Source organism: Papilio xuthus, unplaced genomic scaffold (assembly GCF_000836235.2).
Source record: "Papilio xuthus unplaced genomic scaffold, Pxut_1.1 DF825946.1, whole genome shotgun sequence".
Classification (NCBI taxonomy): domain Eukaryota; kingdom Metazoa; phylum Arthropoda; class Insecta; order Lepidoptera; family Papilionidae; genus Papilio; species Papilio xuthus.
This window is the reverse complement of record NW_013532703.1, coordinates 8,947,918-8,964,272: the sequence shown is the minus strand read 5'-3', so window position 1 is coordinate 8,964,272 and position 16,355 is coordinate 8,947,918. Positions and strand designations below refer to the sequence as shown.

General features: G+C 35.1%; 1 protein-coding gene across 6 annotated transcripts in view; it reads left to right on the top strand.

Moving 5' to 3' along the window:
- The window catches only part of LOC106124340 (guanine nucleotide exchange factor DBS), a 73,421-nt gene that overhangs the window by 26,813 nt on the left and 30,253 nt on the right, over positions 1-16,355 (top strand). For all 6 annotated transcript variants that reach the window (XM_013320893.1, XM_013320899.1, XM_013320897.1 and 3 more), the window contains exons 3-11: positions 1,729-1,819; positions 2,012-2,242; positions 2,812-2,945; positions 3,270-3,389; positions 3,470-3,590; positions 4,889-5,039; positions 5,192-5,346; positions 5,521-5,691; positions 6,029-6,166. In XM_013320893.1, the coding sequence (XP_013176347.1) occupies positions 1,729-1,819; positions 2,012-2,242; positions 2,812-2,945; positions 3,270-3,389; positions 3,470-3,590; positions 4,889-5,039; positions 5,192-5,346; positions 5,521-5,691; positions 6,029-6,166 (1,312 nt within the window). The remainder of the gene's footprint in view (positions 1-1,728; positions 1,820-2,011; positions 2,243-2,811; positions 2,946-3,269; positions 3,390-3,469; positions 3,591-4,888; positions 5,040-5,191; positions 5,347-5,520; positions 5,692-6,028; positions 6,167-16,355) is intronic.

Sequence of the window (16,355 nt, the reverse complement as noted above, 5' to 3'; positions counted from 1 at the left end):
AAGTCAACAAGATTTTGCCGACCCCAATCCGAAACTTCACCCAGTAGGGTCTCCAGTTCAGACACAAGTTTGGTCCGGTTCTCATCGGCAGTGGCCCGAGAAACGTTAGCACGGGCCGTGTACAGTGCATCACCCGTGCTATCGTCTGCATAACAATGGATGTTGCTAATTTGCAGCATGTCATTGATATGCAGAAGAAACAGGGTTGGCGACAGTACACAGCCCTGTGGGACGCCAGCATTAATTGGTTTGGGGTCCGAGCATGCACCGTCGACAACGACCTTGATGCTCCGACCCTCCAAAAAGCTGGCAATCCAGGCGCGTAGTTTCTCGGGCAGCCCGTAGGAAGGCAGCTTCGAAAGAAGTGCTTTGTGCCACACCCGATCAAAGGCCTTGGCCACGTCCAAACTAACCGCCAGGGCCTCCCCCTTGCCCTCGATTGCCTCCGACCATCGATGCGTGAGGTACGCAAGAAGATCACCAGCTGAGCGACGCTGTCGGAAGCCGTACTGACGATCGCTAATCAGCTGGTGCTCCTCAAGGTACCTCATGAGCTGGCAATTGATGGTCGTTTCCATGACTTTCGAGAACAAGGTGGTAATGGCAATCGGCCTGTAGTTAGATGGGTCTGAGCCATCACCTTTTTTTGGGATCGGGTGGACAATGGCAGTCTTCCATGACTTCGGGACAATGCCTAGGGAGTAGGAGAACCGAAACAGGCGCGTTAAAACCGGTGCCAACTCAGGAGCACAAGTCCTAAGCACGAGGGGGGGTATCCCGTCAGGCCCACTCGACTTATGAATATCTAGAGATTGCAGCGCTTTTCGCACTGATCTCTGGATAAACTGGATTTCGGACATGGAGGTCTCGCCGCGTGGGACTTTCGGCAGCGAGTTACCTTTGTCATCCAGAGTCGAGTTGGCCGCAAAAAGAGAGCCCAGGAGATCGGCTTTCTCTTTTGCGGTGTGGGCCAACGAGTCGTCCCCCCTGCGCAAAGATGGTAGGGACGGCTTACAGAAGTTCCCTTGGACAGCCTTGGCAAGAGACCAGAACGCGCGAGTTCCCGAAGGAAGGTGCACTAGCCTCTCACCAAAGGTTGTTAAAAAAATAATAATAGCTGCAGAATTTAGAACGTTGCCGTGTTTAGATCAATCGAAACTCGTTTGTTTACGTTATCACAGAGCACGTGTCTACAGTTAACACGAGGGCACTAAACGTAAACGATTTTTTAATGTCGTCTGCAACCCAATATGTAATCCATTTTTCAAGTGTACTCTAGATAAATTGTTTTCTAGTCTAGTTGGCATTGATTGATGTTTGCAATCAGGTTTTATCATTTTTTAATTAAAAAAAATATGGATGTCATAGACACACTCAAAACTCAAGTGTGTACTGAGTCTGAACTTGCATAAACAACGAATACTTAAAGAAATAATTTAGAATTTCGGTATTTGTATAGTGTATGTAAGAATGGGTGTGTCATTTTATAATATAGATTTATTATATAGTAACAAAACTTTTAGCTCGAAGGACCAAAAATTTTTGTTACTAATTTTGGTTTATAAATAAAACATTAATTAGAAAACTTTAAATATATTTTTTTAGGTTATTAAATTATCCGCTCAATCTAATGTGACAAATGTAATGAGAGACTTTTATAAGATATCATAGACATTGATGTTTTTTTTATCCGGAACATTCAATATATTATATATATTTTCTTTTCAGTTTATTAGAAGCCGAAATGGGGTTTCATATCATAATTGATCGAAGGAAGGACAGATGGAATTCCGTGAAGACTGTCTTGATAAGGATATCTGTAAGTATTGGTCTCGTATTCAAATGTAATAAAAAAATCATTTAATTTTAAAAATCAATTCCTCAAATTGGAGCTTTAGCAATTTAGCTGGACCGATGCGATAGTTCGTTACACAATCGAATAGCAAATCTTAGCCTATATGTACCTAGCATTTAAAAACTGGCATCATCATAAAATTATTCACAATTCCAGGAGTTCTTCCCCGGCATGATCCACTCAGTATACGTGCTGCGTCCAGCTAGTTTCCTGCAGAAAGCGCTGTCTGAAGTCAGTAGCAAGCTGTTCAAAGAGGAGTTCAGGTTCCGAGTCCTCGTGTGCTCCTGTATCGAGGAGTTGTACGAACACTTCGACCGCTCCCAGCTGACACCTGATCTAGGCGGCGAGCTGCAGTACTCACACTCTGAATGGATACAGCAGCGAATAGTTTGTTAAATTTTATAACCACTGTCTCTTGTACCATGACTCTTGGACTATATTTATGTTTTTGTTCAACTTCTAAGTGATTAGTTTAATTTTGGAATGATCAAGAAATCTTTCTCCCTCTCTACTTTTATCTACTATATTTGTCCACTTCCCTTTCCTTTTCTTATTAGAAAAAGGGTGGAAGGGGGACATAAATTAGGCCTTCGGGACGCACTCAACAGAGTAAACGCGGAATTGCTTCCACTTCACGCCTGTCTTCTGTGTGGTATTTCACCGGTCGAACCGAGCCAATTTGTGGGATGATGTTAGAGCGAACTCTACCACTTATTTATGATGTTTAATATAGTACTAATAGAATTTGTGATAAATTAATTATAAAGTTAAATTAGCTAAATACAAAAGTTACATAAACAATGATGATATATTCTTGCGCACTGAAAACCGTAATGTGGATTGTTTTTGGGAAGTATCATACCGAGCCGATCGCCGATATGATATTCTGAGAATTATTTACAAGTAGCATTTTAGCGCATTTTCATGATAACATACTAATTTAACATTTTTTCCAGGCATTGGAGAAGTTTTCGACGCTAATGAAAGAAATATCTACCAAGTTAGACGATTTTATGCATGAAATAGTCGACTGCGATATGGGCAACGATCCTACACAAACCAAAGAATTATTAGACTGTCAAGAAACTAGGTAAAGGAATTTTTAAATTACCATTTCATTATAACTACACTAGCTAGGGACTCCGTCCGCGCGCAATTTAAAAAAAAAACTTAGTAGCCTATGTGTTTTTTCAGACTATGCTCTACATCTGTCCTAAATTTTATAACGATCCGTTGAGCCGTGCCAGAGATACCTTCAAACATCCATTCATCCATCCATCTAAACATTCACATTTATAATATTAGTATGATTAGTATTATTTAAATGTGTGAGCAATGAACTCGAGTGAATCTTGACCTGTCAAAAATTGCTTTTATTGGCAACGTATTATTATGAATTATCTTTGTATTTTAGGTATAAAGCTTTAAAAACAGAACTGGCTACAGCAACGAGTCAGGGCGAAGAGTTGCTGACGCAAGTGAGGAAACCAAATCTAACCTATAATATTATAAGTCACGTGGCGGCCGTGGAGAGGTAAACTTTAGTTATACAAGCTTTTATGGATTGTCAACATTTTTTTGTAAAAAATAATTTAATGTAAACTTTTATTATAGGTTATTGGTACAACTAGACGAGACTGAGAAACAATTCGATAATTTCTGGCAGAAACATTCCACGAAATTAAACCACTGGTTGAAATTTCGTACATTTTTATTGAATTTTAAACAAATGCAGGTAATTACGCTTATAATCTATTTAATATATCTTACTTAAAACTAAGAGCGCACAGGTCGGAATTTAAACGATTTATTTTTATCTGGTTGCCTATTTCTGTTGCGAAAATCAAACATGGATGTTGAAGGCGACGAAATGCTTTGCGATTTATCGCCTTCATTTATTGGTCTAAATACAAAAGCCTCAGATTTTGTTCTTTTACCTACTAAATCTGATATCTCCATTAGTTTTTCATTATTAGTAGTCATTGCATAATTTGCCATATGAATATCTTTTCTTTTTAAAGCGTCAAGCTGAAATTGAAGTTTTTGAATTTTCCTATTATTGATTTCTAAGCATGCAGTCAGTTCCTCCGCTTGTTTCTTCTTTTTGTTACATTCTGTTTGTAAAGCGACAATTTTACGTTTACACGTTTCCAATTCTGCATTCAACTTTTGTAAATTAAGTGTATTTACCTCTTCCAAACATTGTAATTTCTCCTTGGAATGCCTGGCTAAGCTTTCTTGATAGAGAGTTTCCTGTTCAATTTGGTAAGACCAAAAAGACATCGCCCTCATTGTCACGTCCATAATCGTATCTGGTTTCATACCCGCTAAAACTATAGATTTAAATGTTTCACTGGGCTTAAGATCTGCTTGAATCACGTCGAATTTATCTCGCAATTCACTACCGCATGCAGGGCAAGTCAATGAATTCTCAATATTTCGTTTAAACTCTTTTTGACCGTGTTCTATACAAAATGCATGTGAGCACGTCGTTACCCAGGCATGATTTGTTAAAGGTTTTCTACATTTACGAAAATTACATACCATTTCCAGCGTCATTATTACTTATTTATATTATTTTATTTAATATTTACACTTCTGTATTTTTGTAATTGACATATTACAAAAGTGAGGTTAGGTTTTGAAAAAAAAAATTTAATGGTTGTTGAGGGTAATGGCATTTATGTGAACCGGTCATGTAAACATTTAAAGTAAAAACTTTTTTAACTCACAAAAATTATTTTCGTTGGAACTTATCCTATTATAGGAAATAACCATTGTCATTCAAAAATATATTTATTACTATATTTACTATAATTTAAATCGTATAAAATTTTCCTTCTTTGGTGCCATGTAGGTTAGGATTTACTTTTGTTTTTTTTTTTTTAATTTTAACAGCATATAAACCAGCCAGCATTAAAAAACAATACAAGAAATCTTATTTTACCAAAAATCCCTGGCAACATGATTTAGAAAATAAGTTTTCGATTGTTTACCGAATGAATGGTTTTAATGATATATTTGTTTCCGTAGGCAACTCTAGATAATCATCTAAAGACAGCGTGCGATATGACCGAAGTGGGAGAGACGGCGAGCAGAGTTGACAGTTTAATTCAGGAAGCTAACGATTTTGAGAAACTGTGTAATTGCGATCTCGATACTGCGTCCACAGTTATTGATGACGGTAACAATAATGTGTTTTTCATTTTTTTTATAAATACAGATATATGACATCAATCTCATTGTTTAGGATTTTGTTTCTCATAAATGTCGCCAAAACCATTATCAATGCTACTTTTAAATTTTAGTTTTTTTTTTAATTTTCGCATATTTCAGGTGAGACTTTAATGAAGGACCCTCTTAGTTCTGTGGACCACATAGAATCAAAATGTGAGGAACTAAGACGGACGAGCGCTCTACTTATTGATAAGATACAGAAACGGAACTTACTGTTGACCAAAGCCCGGGAACTGATGGACAGAATAGATAAGGTAATGTTTACTCAGACAACTAAAGGGTTTGAAAATTCCTTCCCAATTTAAATATTATAACAAGATAAGACTTTAAAAGTATTAGTTTTGAAGATAACTTTTCTTTTTAAATGTAATAACGGTGCTCCAAAGTTTTGATTTATTTTAATCAATTTAATATTGTAACCGGAACAGGCGAACGAATGGTGTGCGACAGGAGTAGAGATCCTAGCAGGTGAGGGCGGTCTCATCGCCGTGGACAAGTTGCTAGAAGATGCGAAGAGCTTTGGCCTGACTGCACCAGAAGAATTCCGTGATATGCTGCTGCAGAGCGCGACACAAGAGACCAGAGCGCTCGTCGCGCAGGTAAAGCTAACTACTAATAAAAGCTGTATCATAATATCTTGCTCGAAGGACCATAACTTTTTAGGAAATTGAAGGTGGACAGTTGATTAAAAAAGATTGTTATATGCTAATGTTCAGAACATTATTGGCAATTAATCCAATCGAAAATTATCCTAAGCGATGTAACACAACAACAAAAAAGGTCGGAAGATCATAAATCATTTGTTTTACCGTGGGTTTCCGAAAACAAATCGTCGTTCAAAACCTATTGCTATCTCTATTTTGTTAAATATAATGAGAGTGAGAGGTAGAAGCGGTTCAGATGCAGTGGGAGAAGTGGTGATGTGTGTGGTTGCAGGTGGCGCAGCGCGTGGAGGACGTGTGGCTGATGGTGTCGGTGAAGCGCGCCTCGCTGCAGCGCGCCGCCGCCCGCCCCGCCCGACCCGTGCAGTCCGTGCCCCCGCAGAGCGCAGCACTACCACTTCCAGTTGAACAGGTCAGTTCATTTCTATCATAAAAAAAAACTCGATTAAATATTAGTAAAATAAATGTGGAAGTTGACTTTGGTAATCAATGAATGTAAAAATCTTTATTTTCTTTTGTATATCTTACTAATATGATTGCGAATATTTGAATGGATGGATGTTTGTTAGAAGATATCTCCAGGACGGCTCAACGGAACCCGATAAAATTTGCCATAGATATTGAACATACTCTGGAAGAATACGTTGCCCACAGATTTTTAATTCGTCTAATAAAGGACAGTTAGTCCTTTATATTTACTTTTTTCATAAAATTAAGAAGCAGATATGTTTTTTGTAATTGTTTTTGATATAGGTGAACTGTAAATGCGCTAAAAATGCGTGATTATTTGTTTTATCTACTAAAAATATTCACAAAGATATTTTAATATATGCACGTACTACGATGGCATCAAATTAGGTCTAATATTAAGAAACGTATGCCTAATTAGTACCAATGAAGGTTGGGAGCAATAGAACACTGTCACTGTAACAAAATCAATGTTAACTATCCATTGCGGTGTCAATATACAACTTTCCTTAACCAATCAGTACGCAGCAAGCGTACGATACACGTGATATGCATTTTAATACCAACCTTCTTATTATTCTGTACACAAACGAAGAAAGACGTGTGGAATTTTATTTTTTATTAATATTTTACTTTTGTTTATATACAAGATAAGTAAATACATCGTTTAGAACAAAAACTTTTTATCTTAGTTTTTACTAATATTATAAATGCGAATGTATAAATGGATGGATGGATGTTTGTTTAAAGCTATCGCCAGAAGGGCTGTAATTTGGCATAGACGTAGAACATAGTCTGGAAACAACACATAGGTCACTAATTGAGTTTTCTTTTCCCTCGCGGACAGTCTCTGGCGACAGCTAGTCAATAATAAATACAAATTCATATACTGTAATACTGTGTGTATTATTATGGAAGCATTATCGGAACATCACTAACGAAAGTGCAGACTTACAGAAAAGCGGCAGCAAAAAGCCTGCTTATGTCTTAGAAAGTATGTATAGCAGTTAGCTACTAGCTAAACATTAAGATAATGGCACACGTGTTGACGTTAGGGATGTTTGTGCTAGGCTGTGTATTGTATTTTTATCGATATTTTTATAATAATTTAAATCTTAATTAAACACGTTACTTAATAGTTAGCATTGTATTAGAAACTTCTTTGAATCGGAGCGTTAGGTTATTGTATAAAAACTGTTGAGATTTAAATGTCATCTTTTGGACAAAATAAATAAATCAACATTGTTCACGCTTCTATAAGCATACGCTTTTCATAAATTATTACATATACTTTGACCTAATGATATAAAATGTTATTACATTTCATACATTGTATGAAAGATTTTAATTGAAATTTGATAAGCTCTTTATCAATTAATTTTGGTTAATTTTATGACTTCGTTAGATTTTTTTCATAAATATTTTTTAATAATATCGATATGATTGTAAAAATGCACATCATTATTCACGAAGGTAATGTAAAACGACCTTCTTTCGTACTTTATAAACATGCAGTGGTTTGTGTCATGACTGCCGTGGTGTGAAACACGTGCTTTAATACTATAGTTAGGCCTTAACTTTAACTACGAAATCGTTTTGTAAAATAACTAGAATTAACGTAATTATTACGTAAATTGTTAAGATGTAACTTAATGCTAAACAGTTCCCGGAACAAATTTAACTTGAAATTAACTTAAAATAAACGCACTTTGTATGTAATTATTGAATGTAATTTGAGTATACTCGTAACTTTTTAATTTTATTATCCTTCTACGAATAATTACATAATACTGAAATAATCGTAAAGTTTAAAAGTTAAGGAAATAAAACAGGATAGTCTTCCTTATAGAAAATTAACACTTGATAGCGTCTCAACGATTTCCTAACTTTTATGGTGTGTGAAAGCATAATACATTGTGTTGTGTACTAACCATGGGGTCCTGGCGCAATATCCGTGACTATACTTGTCGCCATGTCGCTTCGCCACACCCGTAATTACGTCGTCGTACCGTACCGCAAACTCTAATAGATCCGGTTGATTTTCATATTGAAGTATGTTTTACTTAGGAAGAGATTTTTACTTTAGGAAAATTACTTTGACAAAAGATTTAAACTCTTACTAATATTATAATACATGTGAGCTATCTAATTTCTGCCTGAAGCGTATGTGTTACACAAAACGCCAGTTAAACTGAGATGAAATTTGTCCCTATACTAGACTAATCTAAGGAAAATCTCCATTAACTTACTATTTTTATGAATTTACTTCTATCAAAGATTTTATTTCGTGGTTTATTTTTTTTAATGACAAAACTTGTAGCAGCGAATTAATAAAAGCGGCATTATGAAGCCGTTGCTATAATAATCCCAATCAAAATTGTTCAATACCTTATTTGAAAGTTCATGGTCTTTTCTTTCCAATCTGCTATTTTTCGTGAATTTTTTTTTTAATTATATCTTTTCGATTACGTATCCTTATAACTAAATTTTGAATTTACATTAATTTATTTTAAATAAAAAAAAAAACGATTATTTTTGACACGAAGTTACACTATGAGACATGTGTTTTTCTCATGTATATCGTTTTGGGAGTTTTGTTTAGTTGTTCTTTTGACAAATTAACACTAGAGATCTCTCTTAGTTAATTAGTTTATCTGAGTACAGTAAATTCGTGCTATTTCACATGAATTACTTCGACCGGTACATAATTTCCTGTACAACGGAATGCTTAAGCATCAAGGTGAGTAAGTGACGGGGACGATTGCTATCCAATATGGCTTGATTGGATACTGCACTACGTTAATATTATATGTAGATATCGTGGGCGGACATATTGACACTTTGATTTTTCAAATTGAAACATTATGACCACAGTAATAAACTATGCGTGGGAAGAGTTTATCAAAATCAAACAAAAAGGTATACGATTAGTTTTGTAATGTTTTGTTTCGTATATGAAAAATATAACGTCTACACTAACATATACACATTTAATATCACAATTAAATTATGAAATCACTATGACTATGATTAGTAAAGCATATATTTGTATGTTTTCCAAATTATTTTGTATATCCTTATTTCAAATCAAGGATTTTAAAGCAGTGTTTTTGGTATCGAAATATAAAAATAACTTCCCGAATATAAATGCTACGTCGTAATAGATGTTTTTTATCTAGTTAAAGCTTTCGGAACTATATTTTAAATTATTAATCTTAAAAGTGAAAAGTTATGATTAATTCCCCATTCACATGTGCGCTCGCGTAACTTACGCTGACTTGATGTTTTGTTTCATCTATCAAATGTCAAGATGTAATTGCTGTTATTTAAAATGCTAAATTGTTATGCAGATTATGAATAAATAATATCGTTGTTTTGATATGCCAAAAACAAATAGTCCGTGTGAGTTTTAAATTAAATCCATAAATAACTTGAGAAAAATATTACTTGTTACTTCTTATTAATATTATAAATACGAAGGTTTAGATGGATGGATGTTTGTTTGAAGGTATCTTCGGAACGACTGAACGGATTTTGATGAAATTTGGCCCATATAGAACACAGTCTGCAAGAACACATAGGCTACTAATTAGGTTTTTTTTTTAATTCCGCGCGGACGGAGTCGCGGGCGACAGCTAGTCTGTGATAATTTAAGCGAATTGTTTGTTTAATCATATTGAATATAGAGTAGGTTGCGAAGTCCTTGCCCGAGACTGTGTTACGAGATACATAAATATGTCACGTTTATTATAAAGTGATTAGAATTAATTGTGCAATTTTATCTAAAGCTAGACTTTGCCGCATACGTTGCAATCTGTTTCGTAACTTTTAAATTAGTAGAAGAAATTCGAAATAACATCTGGCTGCATATATTTTTTTATTGATATGCTTCCTTGTTGGTGACATTTAAATGTCAAAACTTAGTTAAAATATAAAAAATGGCTTCCAAATTGATTAAATCTTTAGCAATCAAATAGCAAAGAATTTTAATTAAAAATTAGTTTATTATGCTTTATACCTTCGCTTTCTTATTTATATTTTAATCCCAGACAGGGTTAAATTAATCAAGAAAGCGCATTCTTCGAATTACATTTAGCAATATCATGAACTTTAATTTCCAGGGAAATTGGCCTAAGCCTAAAGCTATGTCCATAGTACATTTAAAGTATAAAACCATTGTTATGGTAAAATTAATCGTGGTAAAACATTCGCAGTCGGCATTCCATACTCAAGGTGAGCTGTGCCCTGTTATCTGCTATCATTGGTCGCTGCAAAAACTAGTTATGTTCGACAATAGCACAAACGAGACTCGGAATTGAACCCAACATTATTTCTCACCTTAATTTATTAATAAGAATAGCATGTATTATTGTTCTTTTGCACGTATCGTATACAAATCAATTGCTGTTCGTTAGTTTCGGTAAAACTCGAGAACGGCTAATCATACTTTGAATCAGTATATACTGAAAAGAAAAGTGGACGCGGCGAAAGTGGTAAATCTGGATTGAACACGCCTAAATGTTTCTTTTTTTACGACGAACGCCACCAATCATTTCCGACACCTGTTCTAACGTAACGGCAAAAAATGAAGCATGCTTAATTTTTAAAATTAAAGGATGTACTTTGATGCTATTGCTCACCATAGAAAGGCAACAATGGGTACAACGTCCTGTCTCGTGCATACTTACTTTGCTTTAACTACGTCAATGTTCAACCGTTTACGAAGTGCACTTTTATGTCATAATGAACCATTATAACTTGAACTTCCTTACTTTTGTAAAACAATGTGCATGTAACTTAAACTAGAAGCTCGATGTTGTTATACCATAATCCCTACAAATGGATAGGTGATTTCTTGGAAATGACAGCTTTTTTTCGTTCCGATTTTAACACACCTCTTGATGTTACGTGACAGTTAACTCTATCTATATTATTATTTCGAATCAACACCACCGCTACAAATCGCTACCATCAGCGCAAAAATGGCGAATATCAAATATGCACAAAATTTTATAGCCAGTCGATTTATTTTTTACTGTGTTGTTTGAAATATTAATGATACATTGCTGTTAATGTTATGTTTGAATATAAAAATATTTTCTGTAACAACGCATTGTATGATTATAATGTAAAATTGAACGAAATCTTATCTTGCGCAATATTTGCATTACGCTATGAACCGTTTTTTTAAAGTTCACTGTGAAAAATATTTTCTCACAAAAATCAATACTTACGTAATATTAACAACTTGTGATTTAATTTGAAGTCAAATAAAAGCCTAAAACAGCAAAGCTTGTTACACAAGATAAGATTATTGATATGTCGAATATTAATATAAATTAAGTATTAAAAAGAGTGGGAATATTAATACCCAGGCCTATATTTCAAAGTAATAATGCCCTAATACGTATAACGACCGTTGCTATCTCATATCCAGAGGGCGTCGAACGTTAGGGTACTTACCGAATGTTGTTCGCCCACGTTTTTGCCAAATCTGCAGAACTGTTGACCCTGAATGCCTCTCTATGGTGAATACCAACATTCACGTTTTTAATGGCAAATATCTTAGTTCATCTTTAGAACTTGTTCCATTCTACCCTTTTAATATTGTCGCCAGAAACAACATAGTGATAATGCCAGTATTGAAATGAAAAAAATCAATCCAATGTAAGTAAAATTGTTTATATTTAAACAAATGCTTACACTTACATCACGAGAAATTCGTTATAGTCAAACCAGAATACTAGGAGCCAAACACGGCTTACGAGAAAGTATTCGTAACGTCGTCGACTTTTGTATGGGATTTGTCCATCGATTAGCTATTGCTGTTTATAATTGAAGGATTTGTGGTTGAAGGTTATCCCCGATATAGGAGCTGTTGAAATAAAAAAAAATGTTGTCGATGACGCTACGAACACTTTCTCGCAAATCATGCAAGGCACCGATTTTGCGTTGTCTCGCAAACCGTATTTTAGTTGATATAAAACAAAAGACAATAGAAAAACATCTTCATTTATTCCGTGTAAGTGTTGAAAATATTAAACATGTCGAGACTGCATAAAGTTAAAACTAAATCCAAATCTATCAGATATCAATGTGGAATTTAATTATTATATGTTAGATATGCATAAACTAGTGTGTGTAATCGATTGATTCAACAATTAACGGTAGAGGAGAATTATTAAGCGATTTAACGTGCGCCGACCGTTACCAACTGTAGTGTCGAACATCTACACATTGTAAAAAATATATCTACGTACCCATTCAAATAGGCTACGATTCCTTGCTAGTTTGTAAGATAAGAAAAGTCATCATTTGCTTATTTTTGGGATTATAAACCAGGAATCTATGATACAATAATTGTTTGTTTTTTGACAAATAATCACGTTAACATCTTAAAAATATTACGTCCCTCATGTGCCATTATTATATTTTAAGGATTGTTTGAATGTTATGCAATCCTTGAAGATAAACAGAACAACATATCCGGCAACACATTTGCAGCTCCTCTGGTGTTGCAGATGTCCATGGGTTTCGTTGATCGCCTCGGTGTTCCCGCCGCTCATTTGCCCCCTTCTATTATAAAAAAAACACACAAAAAGGAACATTTTAAATTTGTCTTGCAAGGACCTTGTAAGACATTATCTTAAGAATATTCTTGCTTAATATTGGCATGGTCGGTGCGTATGCGGGGCAATCAAATGTAAACAAAGTTTCTCACACATTAGACGTACTGATTTAACGGCATTTTAAGTGCTTTGTATCAATTACTGTAATAAACTAAACCAAGGATATCATATCTATTAAAATTTAAGTACGTGTTGGATTTAATGGTATAAATATAGTATTTTTTCATAATATCGCAAAACATAACTCTGAATAAAAAATGGGTGAGCTTCTAAATTGTATATAGTAGCTTTTCTTTCATTTTTTTCTGCTTTCGTAACATAATATGTATTTATGTATTATATACCCCTTTATCTATGTTAGTCTCCCTTGTTCTAATGGGTTGCCTGGAGGAAATCGCTTATAAGGGCGGCATGCTATGAAAATTAGTTTTAGTCATGTTTTTATAAATTTTAATAGCAATTAGCGTTTATAAATAAATAAATCAATTGTTTGCAATATTAAAATTGTTTCTATTTAGAAGAAATATGTTTATTTCTTCATAACTAGGCCGTGCTTATAAAATTTAATATTCGCTTTTGCAAGTTCAATGGCACATCGATAATGGCTGCCCACATTACCGTACCGAGAGATTAACAATTTACGCCCAATCATCGTAACATTTTATACTCATATAAACGATCTGTCTGCAGTGCCACTGACCTACAACCAACACGATGGATGTTTGGCATCATTGCCTTTTACATGCATTAATTGTATGCTTCGATAAGTGCTCATGAAAATATTCTAAATGGATCTTTTCTGATTCTTTTATTAGATTTTTTTTTCGCGCATCTGTAGATTAGCTTTAACGTCATACATAAATGATTAAAATATGATTTTCTTATCATCATCAGCTTACTATACTTCCCCACTGAGGGGCCCGGTATACCCTAAGTTAGGGGTTACTAGGCCATGATCAACCACGCTGACCCAGGGCGGGTTGGTTGACTTTAAACATATATTTGAATCTCTTCTCAGATGTGTACAGGTTGCAACACGATATTTTCCTTCACAGTAAGAACGTCGAATAAATGTACATATGTAAATCGGAAATCGAAAAACACATTGGTACATGGCGGGATTCAAACCCAGGACCTGCAGATTGCAAGTCAAGTGCTTAACCCCTGAGCCACCGACGCTCATGATTTGATTTTAATGATTTCATGATTTTCTTATATAAATATAAAATTTCAAAGTGATGTCTTTGTACTAAGTGTTTTGTCTTTAAACTAGTTATAACACAATAGAGACAAGAAAAGTGTAATTTGCGTCTAACATGTTAGAAAGGAGTAAGCTTGCTCTGACAGTGGGAGTGACAAGTTTTCATCCTGTAAGTGATGAAATAATGTATTACGTGATTAATTTCCGTAGAAGTAATCTAGAAAACGTTTCCTTAGGAAATAAATAGTTGACGTAATGCCTGCAACATGTTAGCAAAATGTTACACCAACATGCAACCCGCGCCCTAAAAGGGATAACGAACGCACCTTGTCTGTCTAGATAAAGTACTTCATAACATAACCGTCACTTTCATTACCGCATTCTTATAGATAAATATATTTTAGGTAGATTGCAATATTATAATTCATAGTAAAGGCAACTCGAACGACTAAAAATGTAAAGTAAAATTAATTTGATTTTATTGACATTGTTGGTTTATGACGGAATTTAATAGTGATTTAACGAACACTCAAATATAAACATTTTATGATCCTTTAAGTCAAAGTTCAAATTGCACTAAATATATGCATGTATACTGTAATGTGAAAATTTCCTAAAAACGTATAATTTATACATCTTTATCAGACGAAATCGATGCAAATTTGTTGATGTTGATACGATCGTTTCGTTTCTTGCCCGCTTACGTTATAATTGCCGAAATGAATATTTGATTTGGGGCATGCAGTTTTCGTCATTACCACTTTATAGTCAACTCAGCAACTCTTCAGGTCCTTGTCCTGATTTCAATAGCATTCTTCTCACGTGCGGTTACGACCCAAAAACGGACTTGTCAGAAAGTGCGCGCATCGAGCTTTTGTGGGTAATTTTATTGAATAGCTAACTATTGGATTGCGGAATTGTCCTACTGATTTTAAATTTCTCCTCTTTTATTGGAACAAGTTCCAAAAAAAACTCCTTCATTCGTTGCATAAAAATGTCTGATGACGTATGGATAACGATACTGTAAAGTCGTTTGATGTTTAGTAGCAAGTTTATTACTGTTTTTTCGGAATTTTAAATTTTGCGTATAATAAAGTGTAGCGTTGCTCTTTTATTAAGTGTGCGTTGTCTCCTGCGTGGATCGGATCATTGTGGCGAAAGAATGCCCGTTTGTGATGGATATGTTTGTATTTATCAACAGAATCGCTGAATGGAAGTCATTACTGCGTCACCTGCCGATTGTAATCATACGTATTTACGTTGCCATTCATTGTTATGTCTGCACAATTTGGTTTGCCGGCTTTGTTCTTGCGTGTACTGCTCTTATCAACGGTCAGAGTGGGCAATTAAAAACAATGAAAACATTATATTAAGCGTTTTGGTATTTGGTTACATCAAGGTTAATAATTGTAGGATTCGAAATCGTATTTTATGTTCTAATTTCATTGTTACAGTTGATGATTGTGTCTCTTTTTGCAATTTAAATGGTCAAAAATGATGTGGTTTTGATTAGTTATTGGATTTGTTTCTATCAATAAGTTTTAGTGGTATGATAGTGTGTTCTCGATATTAGCGGAGGATTTCCTACTTGAAGTGGCAGCGAGCGACGTGCGGCGGGCGTGCGGAGCGCACCAGTCTGTCCGATGAGCCGTAGCGCGGCGGTCCTGCCGCCACGCTTTGCGATATCTCTTCGCCGCTTCTTTTCTCCTGGTACTCGACGACCGGAACTCCTTGTGCTACTTATAAACAGTTATTAAAGTTATCAAGTATCAATGTTATGTTTATGTGAAAACACTTGAAAGTGATTCCGCTTAATTCTGTGATGGATTCGGGTTCAGTTTGAGTGGAAGACATAGTGACTGGTGTAAGGTCGTCCTGATGAAGCGGGCGACGTGGGTGGAGGTTGACGCGGGCGGCCGGCTCGGCTGCAACGGCGAGATCTTCTGGAACGAGTGCGCTGAGTGCGACTGCGCATATTGCAACCCTAATTACGTCTGCGTCTGCGGCAGCGACAAGGTACACTTTGAGGCCGACGTAATGCGCGATGTTAATATGTAAACAATTGTAAATATATCTTATTTATTTTTGAATAATACTTGTTCTTGTTTAAAACCGCTAGCAATGGAAAGTGGACAACTGTTTTTAACATTTAATTCTTGTTTTTTTCGTGCATGTTTCATATTCGGAGTTTCTTTTTTATAGTATCTAAAAAGTTGTATAAGGCATTTTGTTTCTTATTGCGATGAGTTAAAAGCGATTTTGCTGCGTATCGTTAAGGCTTCGTGGGAGGAAATTGTTTCATT